Below are 15,617 nucleotides of genomic sequence, written 5' to 3' on the forward strand. Positions count from 1 at the left end.
CTACCCTACATGCCACTGATGTACTCTGTTTGCTGGTATGTGGGCACGCAGGAATCTCTCCCTTTTGGGACACTGCACCCCTGGTGATATAGGGAGGGAGTAGTCGCTGCTCTCCACTAAGCACCAGTAGTACAATTCTGCCTTGCAATGCCCCACACACTGTAAATCCACGTAAGGACCAGGCAGGATGTGGCCCATAGAAAAGACTTCAAATTTAATGAAGGTTTCCACATCAATATTAAAGACAGAGGGAGAGACTGTTTCATTTCAGAGAGTCAAGATTTATTTTTGGGACTATTCAACTTTCAGAAAGTTCACAGAGGAGACTCCCTGATGTGCACCAGTATGCTGGTGGTGGTTCAGAGAGGTGTGGGGAATATGCGTGTTTTTTGCAGTGCTTTGTGTGAAATATGCCCTGCACAATACGAGCCTAATCCTGTTCTTATTGAAGGCTATGTCTGCACTGCGGACATATGCCAGCATAGCCCTGCTGGTCAGGGATGGGAAAAGGTGTGTGATCCCTCTGCTGGCAGAAGTCCCTAGTGTAGACGCAGCTATGCAGACAAAGCTGCTCTTTTAGTGGTATAGCCCTGTTGTGTTTGTTGCAGGGGTGGTTTTACTTTAACGGTACAGAGCATAGCTTTGCTGATATAGCTGCATCCATACTTGGCGCACTATGCCAGTATAGTACAGCTGTATTTCTATACCAGTAAAGAGCTAATTTTATAGATACTGTCTAAATCAATGGGAGTGGCTGGGTGCTCAGAACTTTTGAAAATGAAGCCACAAATATAGGTGCCTAAATATAGATGTAGGATCCTAAGACCTGGTTTACACTTAAGTTTTACCAGCATAATTATGTCAGTAAGGAATGTGGGTTTTTTACCAACACATTGTACCATAAATATGCTGGTAAAAGTCCTAGTGCAGTTACTGAACCAGTATTGGCTACGCCAGTAGATGCACTTTTATAAGTGTGTCTACACTAGGGGAGAGATCCTGCTTCGACAATGCCAGCATAGTGAGAGGAACCAAAGGCCTAACTGTAGGTGTGTCCGTTTTAAAAATCTTATCCTAAAGTTTTGTGTGGGCAGGAAAATGAAGATGAGGAAAACAATGCAAAATGCATTTGTTTAAAAGACTTTATTTAACTATTTTAAACACAACATAGATTAAAGTCACAGGGCCCAATCTGGCTACTCCTACTCATACTGAGTAGTACCATACTGGTATCAGTAGCCCTTAGTATGTACATAAGGCTCTTTACTCACATAAATAATCTTTCCTTAGTTCCATTGATATAAATGTGACAATTTATGTGTGTAAGGTCTGCTCACATAAACAAATGTTTGTAGGATTGAACCCTTAGCACATGTAGGGTGCAGCCGGCCAGCCAGGGCCAGCCAGAAATTCAAGTGTCTGCATTGGGCCCTTCCCTTGGGAGTATATACAGACTTGCAGTTCCCAGCTGGGCCAAGCTCCCCCTCCAGCAGTGGGAACAGTTAGGGAGAGAACGTTCTGCTAGATTTTTCACTTCAGCCCAGCACTGGGACCGCAATGGGACATGCAACACGCTGCCCAGACTCCATCTCTTACAGTATAATTTCTATGTGCCCCTACTGCTCTTCCAAAAATTGCACCATTGCATACAATTTATACCCTGTGACTTCATGTGGAGGAGTTACATGCCAGGTTTCTATTGTGAATCTAGTACAAGACTGATCACTGCATAATGAATAATCCTAATTATGGATGGGCCAATCCATTGCTAGGAGCCTAAAATGTGGGAATGTCTGTCATGCAAATTAAAGCATTAAACTTTATTTGTACATCTCCTAATGTAATTTTTCTGGACATGTCATTTACATATAGTAAAAATCATAAGTTCCACAGTAAATCAAATATATGTGTTTTAAAATACAATGCATATAAAATATAACCGGGAAAACCTATTTAAAACGGCCGCTGCATATTAATTCATTATAGGCAGAGCTGGTAGCACCACCTATAGTTAAGGTTACTCGACTGTACATAAAATGAGGCTGGGGTCCTATGGAAAATATATGACGTGATTATATAATTAGACAGTATCATAATGCATATACACAAGAGGACCAAATTAAGTGCTTTGACTTTTGAATGCCTGACTTTGTAAATGTAACATTCTTTTGTGTCACCTTAGAGACTAACCAATTTATTTGAGCATAAGCTTTCGTGAGCTAGCATGCTCAAATAAATTGGTTAGTCTCTAAGGTGCCACAAGTCCTCCTTTTCTTTTTGCGGATACAGACTAACACGGCTGCTACTCTGAAACCATTCTTTTGTATGTGTAATATAAATATCATTTCCTTCCACAATATGAGTCACATCTAAGTGTTGTTGAAATATATAGTTCATATCATGTCAATTCTAAAATAGCTAACTGTTAATCTAGTTTTAGCTGTTCGGCTTTTTAGTTAACCAAAGAAAAGTCAAATAGAGATTATATCAATTATAGTGAGCAATATTTCTTCAGGACTGTTAGTGTGAAAGAGAGGACCTCTAGTGGGAAATTTGGGGAACTGCATAACTCAATAAAATGGAGAAGATTTTTGGAATGTTTTATTAAACCATTGATACAGAATATTCTAATAGGTTGCTTTGTTTTATGTATTTCCAACCAAGAGCCCAACCCTGCAAAGCTTTACATATGAAAGTATTGAAATCAACACTTTGCTCATGATCATAAGGCTATTAAAAATTCAGCAGAGTAATTTTGTGGTCATTGCTTATTCAGACAGTCAAGAAATATTGGTCCTGTTGATCTCAGCAGTAACTGAGGACAAAATTTGGCTCATGGTATTTAAAGTATTACATGATCATTCTGTTAACCAGGTGTCTAATACTTTGTTCACCTGCAAAACTCTATGGTTGTAATAAAGGAATTTTTTTATACACCTCTGTGAAGCAGTTGGCTATGTACAATCAACCACTAAACCCAAATCACATTTCTTTAAATTCTTATCAGTATACTGCCATTCCTTGTGCCCCATATCAGCACAATATTTAAGCATGTGCTTAACTTAAGCACATTAGGTATCCCATTGACTTTAGTGGAACTCCTCAGCTGCTTCAAGTAAAGCATATGCTTAAGAGCTATGCTGGATTGGGATCTGAGATACTGCAGTACTCTCTTACTTTAAGTTCATTGGCTATTCCACATTTTAATATCCATTATAGAATTATCACATAAATTACAAGCTTCTGTTACAAGTATTTGCAATATGCTCCAAGTGCAGGGCCCTGTTCTGATCTCACTTTCTCTGGTGTAAATCAAGAGAAACTCCACTGAAATCAGTGGAGTTATACCAGTGTACATGAGATCAGAACTCACCTCAGCCCTTTCGGTCTAGCCCTTATTTCTATAATGGGCCGATTAATGCCCCCATAGATGCAAACTCTATTGCTTGGGCCCGTCTCAGTGTATAGAACATTTTCTAAAAAGAGTAAAAAATAAAACCAGAATGTTTTAAAAACCGTTGTTTTAGGCAAGTGATGGACCAGCAGCAGCAACAGCGCCAGGAATCTCTGGAAAGAAGAACCTCTACCACAGGCATGTATCAAACAGTGCAGTGCAATGTAACTGTAAACAATGCAAACATATTCCTCTCCCTTCCTGTCTCCTCTAGCTGTTGGTGGTTGTCATGCGTTATTACAGAAATAACTGGCCTGCTAAATATAGCTATAATCATTATGGGATTTCAAAGCATTTTCAGTTAGAGACTTAAACTAATAAATTGGAACATGGCTGCATTATTTCACCAATTTGACTGAAATTTAAAGTCCAAACTTCAGTGCACACAGCGCAACTCAGATGGGACATGTAAAGGTGGATTTAAGCAAAGCTTTGTGCTCTTCCAGTCCCATGCTAGCTTTGAGACCGGCTTAAGACTGAGCAGTGTAAAGGCTGCTCTAAATTATGCTGCTGCCCACAGTGCCAAGGGGCTGATGTCACTAGGGTGCAGAAAAGGTCACACTTTCTACACAGCCACAGGGAGAGTGGGTGGCATAGGAATCACTCTACTAGCTCCATGGCACTATAGGATCCCCCTACCTAGAGATCAGTGTCTGTGCCTGGCTCTTCCAGCTTTCCACGGGGTGTACAGAAGAGAATCTGACTGTAAGAGTCCGTTAGTTGGAATAATAAGGTGAGAGGGCTTGTGTATGTTTAGTGGGAAAGTATACCTGATAAGTGGTGAGGTGGGAAGAGAAGTTTCTGTCTACAAAATCTGGCTTTTGCTTTTGTGAAAAAATATGTAAAAAAGAAGCCAGAATTTTTTGTGAATCTGGGGGGGGAAGATTAGTTTTTGCTCAGCTTTTTTTAATTTAAAAGCAGCTCAGTTGTGTCCACAGAAAATGTCACCTGTGGCAGTCATACACAATAATGCTCCGCAGCTTTGAACTCCTAATTTGGGCACACACAATTGTGTGCCATTTTGTGTCAGTTAAAACAAATGAAACAAACAGATGTGCCTCTGCTTCTGCGAGGAACCTTGACGTAGGCATGATATGTGAGATAGTGACATTTCCAGCTGAGCGCCCTCTTGCATGTATGGAGGCATCTCTGTGCTGTTCACAACCTGTGTGCCTGTCTTTATGTTCAAAGTGTCACTTGCCACTGTCCTTGGAACAAAGGTAATGTGTGTAATTCTGACTCAAGATGGTTTGTAGGGTTAGAAGAAGCTTTACAAACATCAAAGCAAAACCTCTAGCCTATGCTGTGTGTGTCACTGCTTTGAAATAAAGGAAGGAACAGCTCTCGATTGCTGCAGTCATCTGGACATCACTAAAATCGTGACTACACCATCCTTTTTTATTTATTATTTTCTGCTTTCATTTACTTTTTAATTCCTTGTCTCCTAACCACTCTGCCTTGTTTTCATTCCTTGCTGTATACCCATTTTATTCTTTTCACTTTTCTTTTCTGTTCTTTTAGTTTCTACCCTTCAGATAAAAGTGTCTTCTTCCCCCTCCCACTGCCAGTCTCCTCCTCCTGACTACAGTAACTACAGTGCTTCTACTTCCGCTGGTGCTGCCCCTCCACCGCCATCTTATGCCAACGTTATCTCTTCAGCATCTACCATCCCCGAGTCCAGTAGTAAACCCTCTTTCAAATCCTCTAACAGAGCCAGTGAATTCCCACAGCTTCGTCACAGACATTCTGCCTCTGAGCTCTCACCCTCCCTGGGTTCCTTCTCCTCTCCAGTATGGCCAAACCACAGGACTGTAACACAAAGCATCAAACAGATCTCTTTGTCCCCACCGCCTGAACCTCCTTCCCATTTTCCATTTGCACCTCACCAGCCTGTTAGACATTCCTCTCTTTCACACTCTCGTCAGTCTTCCTCTTCTCCTGTAACATCTACATCCCCCGTGCAGAAGGGTTTTGTCCTGCAGCCGCATATTCCAGAGGTCCTTCCTGTGATTCCTGTCCAGAATGGCAGAATCAGGGGATCTACAGATATAACAGTCCAAGAAGCCTCTGCAGGTGTACCTCAGATAGGCCTGAACAGCCACCCCAAAGAACCTCTAACCACACAAATTCCTTTAAACTCCTCTAGAACCCAGGTAAAAAGCGTGGATGGGTCTTTCTTCTCATACTTAGAAACTGTACCCATCTCTCAGCTACCAGTTATAACCAGCCCTGCTGGTTCCTTTATCCAGGCTTCTTTTCAGTCCTCCCAACCTTCACCTCATCCTCCAAAGCAATTGTACCAGGCCATGTCACACTTTGTTTCATTACCTCCCGCTTATGCTGCTGTATCTGAGGTGAATTTGTCCAAGAAGACCCCTCCTTTCATGACTTCATCAACCATTTCCCACTTGAGTAAGTACTTGTTTTGAATTAGTTATAACAGTTAAAAAAGCTTTAGATTTGACCTGACTGTTCATAAAGCCCAGTTTGCTCTGCCCCAGGACAATATGTGGGAAAAACTCTTGAGTAATCGAAGACTAATACTACTGCACCAGATAGTTCAGACAAATAGGGAAAAGGTATAGAAGGTTAGTGCTATAACTGGTGGTGGGCTTGACACAAAACCTCATATCCAAATGCTCCAATCTTTGGGGAGAGAGTGTTTTTAAAGTCTGAGGCCGGATCTACTCTAGAAACTGTTGCAAGTGTAATAATGACAGTTGGGGCATAATATTTTTAACATTTTTTATACTGATGAAAGGCCTAGTATAGATGCAGAAAAAGTGCTCTTGCCAGTCTGGCTTGTTTCATTTGGGGAACCAGTAAAAGGTAGACCTACAAAAACACTCTTTTGTCCATATAAGTTGCAGCTACACTAGGAAGATTTGCCAGGATAGCTGAACCAGCAAACCTTTTCCAGTGTAGACTAGCCCTGCGTGTGGATCTGTATTTTGCATATGGCCTGTATTGTTAAAATGCCTGGATTAGAACAGCTCTGTGTTGTGCTGTTCAAAATCCAGATCAGGTTTTGCAAGTTGGACCCATCTCTCTGTATAAACATATTGTGCTTAAATGGATGTGCCTAGAGAACTTGGGAAACATTTGTATATTTCGTCCACTGACAAATTTCCTGCCCCAGATATTTCAGCTGTCTCTGTTGGGTCAGACCCACAACTGGTGTAGGTCACTGTATAACCATTTTCTTCAACACACTTATTCCAGTTTACACCAAAGAAGTATCTTGCCCATTATTTTTGAGTGAGGTCAATTTATAATCTCAATTATTTTTCAGCCAGGCCTCAGCCTGGCCACTAATTTTGTGTGTGTAAATTTGCACCTATAATTCACTGTGCTCGCAATGAATTGCCAGCTATCTCATTTGTGGGCCCACATAGGTAGGGAGATAGCTGATGTACTGCTAATAGCACCTATAATTCGTTGCAGGAGCAGCATTGTGAGCATAGTTATTAGCAGGAGTAATGTTGTGACCATAATGTTGGAGGTTATCACTGACCACAATGATGGTTGACGTTATTAAAAAAGCAAAATTAAATAGATAGACAATCAGGCCTTATTGTCTGAATATCATTCCCAAATTTTCCCTGTAAACCAATTAAAAAAACCTTTTCAAATTAATGTTTGTTGCACAGTTGAGTTTGTAATTAAATAGCAACAGAAGCCTTTGATGAGATGGAGTAATTCTAGGTGACATACCATTGATGGAATCCTCATTCTGTTGTCCCATTATAAATAGGAGAAATATACCAGAGGCGTTAACCTATTCGAATAAGTCCATTGAAGGACGCTGCTACACGCAGTAGCTTCTGTTGAAGTACACCGTGGCTAAAATTGAACACTTGCCCCTTAATTTTCAAAGACTGGCAGAGGATTTAGCCACGCAAATTTCATTAAATGGAAGTTGTATGGAAATGTGTAGCTAAAGCCCAGGATTTTATTTGAAAAGTGGACTTTGATGTTCACAGAGTTAGTTGATAACATTTATGTATCTGCATCTGAAAAGTTAAAATGAAGAAGAGATATCCCAAAAGTAAACCAGAAAGTGTACTCTGTGTTGAGACAGAACAGTAGCCTGACCAGAGGAAGGGATAGGTGGTGTTTACATATTTCAGGGGTTTTGCATAAGGACACAGCTGCCAATGATAACTAAAAAGCAGAGGATGTACCATTGACATACTCAGCGTGTATCATTCTTCTGATTGTATGTCATCAAACCTTCATTCACCCAATTGTCAATACGGGTTGTATGTGAGATGGGGGAGAATGTTCTTTATTTTTATTTAATCTTCTGTATGTTTCAGGTCCCATTCTTCCACCTGGTCATCCCTCTGCTGCCACAATCCCTGCTTCGTCCAGCGGGCCCCCACCTCCGCCACCCCCGCCAGTACCTCCTCCGCCTACAGGAGCAGCGCCACCTCCCCCTCCTCCACTGCCGGCAGGTGGAGGACACGGGGGTAGCACTGACGATGGGTCAATGTCAGGACTAGCAGCAGCCCTGGCTGGTGCCAAACTCAGGAGAGTACAACGGGTAAGGTTTGTGGCACTGGGGTTTTCACACAGTCTGGCCTTCACTGGAGAATGAGGAATGCTTGATTGGTTAAAGTTTTATTTAACCTTCTGCTAATCTATTTCATGGATAGTCGGAATTCATGACAAAGCCCAATGAAATGTGTTTTAAGTGACCATTCCATGGACCGTGACAAGTCAGTTGCTTGTACAGGCTGTTATTGAAAGGAAGGCTGAAAAAGATTTGTGCTGGAAACAGGGGTGAAAGTAAAATTAAACTCTTACCGGTACAGGGCTGGTTCCTTCCCCCTCCCCCAGAAGGGGCGGGGCTAGGGGTCAGCATCCCCCAGCCACCCCATCCACGCTGCCTGGCCCGTGGCGCCCGGGGCTCCAACGGTGATTTAAAGGGCCTGGGGCTCCGGCAGCGGCGGCCAGAGCCCCAGGCCCTTTTAAATTGCCGTTGGAGCCCCAGGGCAGCTGCTCCTTTTGCCTCCCCTCTTCACCCCCCTTCCCCCCCCGTCCCCCGTCGGTGAGTGCAACAGGGGGCACAAAAGGGGAAGCGACTTAAAGTCAGCTGTATGGACTGGTACCGGAAGCCACTTTTTACCGGTACGCTGTGCTGACCTGTACTGCCTTACTTTCACCCCTGGCTGGAAACCTGTAGGGTAAAATCCTGGCCCTATTGAATTCAATGGCAAAACTCCCATTGACTTCAGTGCAGCCAGGATTTCACTCCTAGAGTCAAATTTTTAAATAAGTTAGGTGCACAGTCGCATACACAATTACTGCAGGTGCACATTCAGTGGCTATTTATGACCGTTTGCACTTGCCTTTTCCTGAGCTGCACGTGCAGTGTGGCTGGGCCTTTAAAATGGCCTTTTGTCCATTAGAAACAGTCCTTAAAGCAGATTTCTATGTTTGGTTTTATAATTTTCAGGAGGAAATTTTCCAATTGGTTTTTTTTTCCTGACTTGTTTTTACAGTAATTCACACTTTGATCCTCACTGCTCAGTGAAGATTAACTAGCAGGTGCCTGCATCGATCTCTCATATGACTAAGACATAATTGGTTTCTCTCCAGCGTATCCTGTAGAATACTCACTAGTATTATGCTATCAACCATGATGATAAGTAGTTAAAACTACACTAGACTTATCAAATAACGGCTTGATTGTGCAGCCTGTGTGTGAGTAGGCGCTCACTGAGAGGAGTACGAGTTGCATAATCTCACCAGAAATTCAGAAGCATTTTGTTGTCATTTTCATCGTTTGCTCAGGTATTTACAAAATCCACGGGGGGTTTCCCAATCCTAATATGTGAATTAGCCACTGGGTTTGACCTGAATTACATTTGCTTCCGTTCTGGCCCATTGTGCTTTCTGCCTCTGACTGCATGCTGCAATCCTGGTGCTTTGCTCCGAGTGATTATCTAAACTAGTCGGAAAGGGCCGGTGCTTACAATAAATTCCTCTGGTGACTTGCAATATCAATTTGTGTCTTAAGCCAGAAGATGGTTCAGGAGGCTCCAGCCCCAGTGGGGCCTCGAAGAGCGATGCCAATCGAACAAGTAGTGGAGGAGGAGGAGGAGGACTAATGGAAGAAATGAATAAATTACTGGCAAAAAGGTTTGTACTCCATCCTAAAGTAAACTCTAGAACAAGCGCACCAGCAGACAGTGGAACAATTCGCTTTCAGTATCTACTAGCAATTGGGTAGCTCCAATGCCTCTTTGAAACTGGCAAAACTCTGCATGGGATATAGTATTGTGGAAGTTCAAGAGATCAGTTTAACAGCCTGCCACGCTGCTATTCCTGTGTAGGTGTTATTCCCTGGACCCCCCCCCCCCTTTTTTTTTTTGACACAGTAAACGCATAGGTGTTGCCACCAATGGTGTCAGACCAGCTTGAGCTGCTCTAGCTGAGCCTGCAGATTCTGTGGGAGCGAGAGCCTTAGAAGTTACTGATTTTTCTCTCTGACTTTGCTGGTTTACAATCTACGTCAAAGCTGCTGTGTTCTAAAGGAATGAGCTTCAACAGAGCCCCGGCCAGATAATTATTACGGGGTATATCGAGGGGAATGGACCAAAAAAGTATCCAAAACTGTAATAACAAGATTGCATATTGGTAGCCTTTGAGGTAGTAAAATAAAATGTCGCTGTACCTCTTACCCAGCGAATACAGCACATCAGCTATGATGCCAGGTTAAGCAGATTCCTTGATGAGTCTACATAGGGTTGAAAGCAGATAATTCCCACCATAGCACTTGTGCTTCATGCTCCCTGGATTCCCAAAGAATAACTTTCTAAAATCAATGCAGTGCAGGGGGATTAATGCTTGTTATTAGCAATGACATAGGAGTATTTACTAGGTAGTGACGGCAGTACAGGATGCATTCATGTGACTTTTTGGTGTCCCTGCAGCTTCTCTATGCTGCTGGAAATCAAAATGTACAGGTGAGTCGCATCATACGCGCATTTAACTTACACAAACTCAACTATACGTGCTCGGCAGAAAAAAAACAAAAATAATGTGATACCTGTAAATAGTGCGGGCGATTCCGCCCATCATTCCACTCAATGAGCATATGCCTTGGAGTGAGCGTGAGATGGGAGATGTGAATCTGCTGTTCCCTCAGTCGGTCTCAGTTCCCACGTGCCTCTCCTAGCATGAGCATCTCGCCATGCTGAGTGTGATTCTAGTTCTTAAAGATACGTATTTTTTGTACAACATGGTCCCTAAACGGAAGCCAACTACTTCTTCTGGTGCTCAACTGAAGAAATAGTGATCTGGTCCAACGCTGGAGGAAAAACTGACTCTGTTGGACTTATTGAGAGACAGTATGTCTGTCTCCAGCGTGGCACGTAAATATGGCTGCAACGAATCTAGCATCCGTGCCATCAAGATTCGAGAGAGAGAAATTCATTAAGCCGTGGCATCAAGTGATCCAATAACTGCTAAGGTGACGAGCAAGGTGTGTGATAAGACTTTTTAGTGAAGACGGAAAAGGCATTAAACTTATGGCTGGAAGACATGAACCATAAACGTGTGCCTATTGATGGCAACACATTGTGAGAAAAGGCTCTTAGCCTCTACGTGCTGTTCAAATCTCCCCCCGAAGAGGGACAGCCTTCTGATGAGAAGGAATTCAAAGCCAGCCAAGGTTGGCTTAACAGTTTTAGGAAACGCTTCAACCTCAAAAATATGCAGACTACTGGTAAAGCTGCATCTGCCAATGAAGAGGCAGCAAAAGCCTACCACGAACAATTAAAGAAAATCATAGACGAAAAGGGCTACCTTCCGGAACAAGATTTTAATGCTGACAAGACTGGGCTCGTCTGGAAAAAAAATGCCCAACCGCACTTACATTTTGAAATCAGAAAGACAAGCCCCTGGCTTCAAAGCAGCTAAAGACCGTGTGACTGTGTTGTTTTGTGGCAATGCGGCTGGGCATTTAATAAAGCTGGGCTTGCTCTACAGGGCTGCAAATCCCCGTGCTCTAAAAGGCAAGAACAAAAATCTCCTGCCTGTGTTCTGGCAATCAAATAAAAAGGCTTGGGTGACGGCAACATTATTTCTGGATTGGTTCCACAAGTGCTTCATTCCGGAGGTCAAGCAGTACCTCGAAGAGAAAGGACTTGACTTTAAAGTGTTGCTGATTGTAGACAATGCACCTGCGGCCACCCTGTGGCACTCCGGTTTGCACATAACGATGTTGAAGTCGTCTTTCTCCCACCCCCCCATACCACCTCCATCCTCCAACCTCTCGACCAAGGCGTGATTTGCTGTTTCAAGGCCACGTACACGAGGCTTACGTTCTCACGGATACGTAGCGCTATGGATGCTGATCCCAATCTTAATGTGATGGAGTGTTGGAAGTCCTTCAACATTGCCGATTGCATCACTTATATTAAACAGGCAGTGGATGCAATCAAGCCTGAAACAGTCAATGCATGTTGGCGAAACCTATGGAAAGACTGTGTGAATGATTTTAAGGGTTTCCCGACCATTGACAAAGAAGTGAAACCATTGTTCAGGTGGCCAGGCAAGTGGGTGATGATGGCTTTGTTGACATCCTTGAGGAAGAAATTGAAGAATTAATTGAGAGCCATAGAGAAACATTAACTCTTTGTTAGTCAGAGGAACTGATAAAATCATTTACAGAAGACAAAGATGATGACGACGAACAGGAAGAGCTAGCAAGTTGGAATCTTCATAAATTTGCTGAAGTGTTTCAAGCAGCAAAACACTTGAATGATTTAATTTCTGAATATGATCCATCTATGGAACGAAGCCTCAAAATCACATGTAGTATTACGGAGTATTTGAGACCATATCAAGAAATGTTTGAGCAGCTCAAGACACAACAGCAACAGTTGCCGATCACCATGTTTTTCAAGGAAAAACAACCAGCAGCAGCTGAGCCTACGCAATCAACTTCTTGAGCTGTACCAGAGCCAACCACTTCGTCTACGACAAGCTCTCCGTCACCCAAGCTCTTCGTCACTTCCGTCTCCTGGATCGACATCAAGCCCTGACGACCCCCTGTAATTACCCACCTGTACTTACCCCCAGTAATTAAAAATACAATACTGTAAAATTATATTTTGCATATGTACTCTTTATTATATACTGTACGTTACTGTATACATTATACACTTATACATATTACTGTACAGGGTTGTATACATAAAATCATGTACAATATACTGTACTTTATTGGCGATTTAAGGAATTTTCAAGGGTAATTTTGACTATATGCGATTTTCGCCTTACGTGTTGACTTTAGAACCTAACCCCCGCGTAAGATGCGACTCCACTTACTGCCTGTTGCATAGAGAACATAGACAAGACTGAGTGGAAATAGATGCCCAGTTCTCAGTATGCAGGCCGGTTTAACCAGCAAAGCACCTATCACTCAGAAGTCTGTCAAGACATAAAAAATTCTGCCCTCAGTTACTTCTCTACAATCCTATGGAAGTCAGAGGGTTAGTTTGGGGTAACTGCCAGGAGAATATTCTCTATGGGCCTCACCTGCAGTCAGATCCACATGGGTGCAAGGGTCCCCCTGCATAGATCCAGTTACAGGACTAGAGCATACATTTTTAATTTTAACTGTTTATTCTTTTCCCCCTCCCTTTTCCCTTCCCTTAGAAATCTCTCCCACCATAGGTTGCCACCTATCTTAAAACCTGTACAATAAATAATTCCCTCACAACATTCCATCCTTTACAGATTAATAAAATTCTCTCTACTACTTTACACTTTTGACGTATCCGTTGGCCATTATTAATAACATAACACCTGGCATTGACCATTATTTTTACTGATTATATGTGCCAATGAAATGTTACTGGTCCTAAATATGTTTGGGTACGTCCACACAAGTGTTTCTATTCCTTGGCAGGACATGAGATATCACACCTTAAAAATCACATCATTCTGATTCCCTTCTTTGCTTTTTCTTCCCAACCTTCCATTGTAATGTTCATTTTATCAGCCTGTAGCTCACAAGTCACTAATGTCAGAGATGCTTTTGAGTTTATCTTAAAGGATTTTTTATTGTTATACAAAGTGTAAACAGGGAAAGAGTAAAAATGCAGGAAGAGGAGGAGAGGAATAAATAGGAACGGGTCCACTGTTACAAAGCATACAGATTTAAAATGGCTAAATAATGTTCTCTGCCCCAGAACTTTTCTTATTCAAATGGCCTTGTCCAGACAGCTCTCCAGCCCCTATTGGTTTCAACCAGAGTTCTATACACACAAGACAGGTAGTTGTAAAGCACCATGTAAATGTACAGTCCTGAAAAACTGGTTATGAACAATATAAAATGCCAAATATACAATTATCTTTGGTTCATTTGAATTAGAATAGTTATTCACTGGATTCAGTGGGTCAGATTCTGATCTCACTTTGTGCTGGTGTAAATAAAGAATGAAGAGTAAAACTGTTATATTAAAGTTGTAATCAGGCCAGTGACTAGCGCTGTATAAATAATCAGAACAGATGGACAGACAGACTCCAGATGTTAAGGAAAGTCTCCATCTCTTATGCTTGGAAGTAGTAAGCCCCACAAAATGTGCATCTTTAATGTGTGGCTGTAATCTAAGAAAGTGGCTAATTAAGTGTGGCGTCTATTTTCGCCAACAGATGTGGACCTTTTGGTGTATGCAGAGTCATATGTGCTCACTCCAGTGACAAAAATAAGCTTTCCCCACATTTTACTCCTGTTAGCACTGCACAGCCAACACAGCTGAGACTGAGTGAGCCGCAGGTTCTGTTCCCCCGTGGGAGTCGTCAGAAGAATTGTTTACCAAATTCCACCTGTGCAAACCCATTGAAGGCAATAAGACTGCACAGGTGTCCACTGAGAATGTCATCTGAACAAAGTGCAGTTACACGGGTGTTAGTGAGGACTTCCTGTTGCCTGCAGAACTTTGTTACTGGTGATGATGTACGAGGTGCAAGGAGAACTTGACTCTTATTGTGTCGCAGGTTGTGTTTACAGGGCTGGCAGTCAGAAAAAAAATCTTTTTCCTTTTTCAACTGAACTCACACGATACAAAAGTCATTGAGAGACCAACAGAATCCCCATTTTTCAGCATAGGTCTGCACATTTAAGGATGGAATTTATCCAGGGTAGGCACAGTGACTGAGAAGCTGGGTTTCAGGTGATATAAAGCATTGCTTGCAAGACTTAGTGATTCCCATGATAGCAGCTGCTATAATCATTTCAGAACTGAAGTGGAAACAAAGCAGAATGAAGTGCTGTCTCACAAACCACTGTCATTTCTAGGCCCTTTAATTTTGCTGCAAGATACCAGAACTTAACTCTAACACTAGCCCCTCACCCCAGCAGTGCTTTTCTTGGCGTTGGTCCACAGAAGGATCGAGAAGTTCCAAGACCTCTGACCACTGGAATTGTCATTCCCCCAGGTGCTGACTTTTGTTTTTGCCAGTGGATGCTGCTCTCTGCCGCTTTCCGCCCACCCCCCATCCCCATGTGAGCGGCAAGCAAGGGTGAGGCCTCAGGGGGAAGAGGCCAAATGGGTGCGGGGCCTCGAAGCAGGGGGCAGGGCCCACAAAAGATTAACCCATCCCTGTGGGTGCTGAGCACCCCCTGTTTTATTTTAGCGGGTGCTTGAGCTCTGGATCCCCTATGGAATCAGCACCTATGTTGACTCCCTGGAGATATCAAATACAGTAAAGTTATTAATGCTATTAAAATGATATAAACGATATTGACCCTGTCCCCCATCTCCGGTACACATACACACCAGTCACACAGCATGGTAGATCTTAGTTTCATGCTTTTTCAGAATTTAAACACAGACCACCTCTGTTTTTTAAATCTGTGAGGCTTTTCCAGGAAGAAGGAAAATCCCTTCACAGATTTTTCCTATTCAGTTGGTAAGGGGTTTGGAATTTGGTTTTGAGAGTTGTGTGGGGTTTTATTTTCCTTCTGTGGGGTGGATGTTGCTGGCCTCAGAGTCAGAAACAAAATAAAAATGCTGCCAGGTTAGTGGAAGAAAAATCTAATGAAGTGGCTTCTGCAGGTGGAGGGGTATTTGATGGATTACAGTCATCACAGCCAAGGTCCATGTAATATGTGGAACTGCATTGCACCTAATAATCTAAAATA

The 15,617-nt window shown here is 42.6% G+C and overlaps 2 protein-coding genes across 5 annotated transcripts in view; both read left to right on the forward strand.

Annotated features, from left to right (window-relative positions):
- EVL (Enah/Vasp-like) overlaps nt 1-15,617 on the forward strand; it is a 224,882-nt gene that overhangs the window by 189,527 nt on the left and 19,738 nt on the right. For all 4 annotated transcript variants that reach the window (XM_073349640.1, XM_073349638.1, XM_073349641.1 and 1 more), the window contains exons 5-7: nt 3,528-3,592; nt 7,774-8,000; nt 9,480-9,601. In XM_073349640.1, the coding sequence (XP_073205741.1) occupies nt 3,528-3,592; nt 7,774-8,000; nt 9,480-9,601 (414 nt within the window). The remainder of the gene's footprint in view (nt 1-3,527; nt 3,593-7,773; nt 8,001-9,479; nt 9,602-15,617) is intronic.
- Nucleotides 4,918-6,176, forward strand: LOC140912209 (ena/VASP-like protein; the record flags this gene model as incomplete). Its single annotated transcript, XM_073346338.1, has 1 exon — nt 4,918-6,176. A coding segment is annotated over one exon (966 nt), but the record flags the coding sequence as incomplete, so codon positions are not given.

The sequence above is a fragment of the Lepidochelys kempii genome, chromosome 6 (genome assembly GCF_965140265.1).
Source record: "Lepidochelys kempii isolate rLepKem1 chromosome 6, rLepKem1.hap2, whole genome shotgun sequence".
NCBI lineage: Eukaryota > Metazoa > Chordata > Testudines > Cheloniidae > Lepidochelys > Lepidochelys kempii.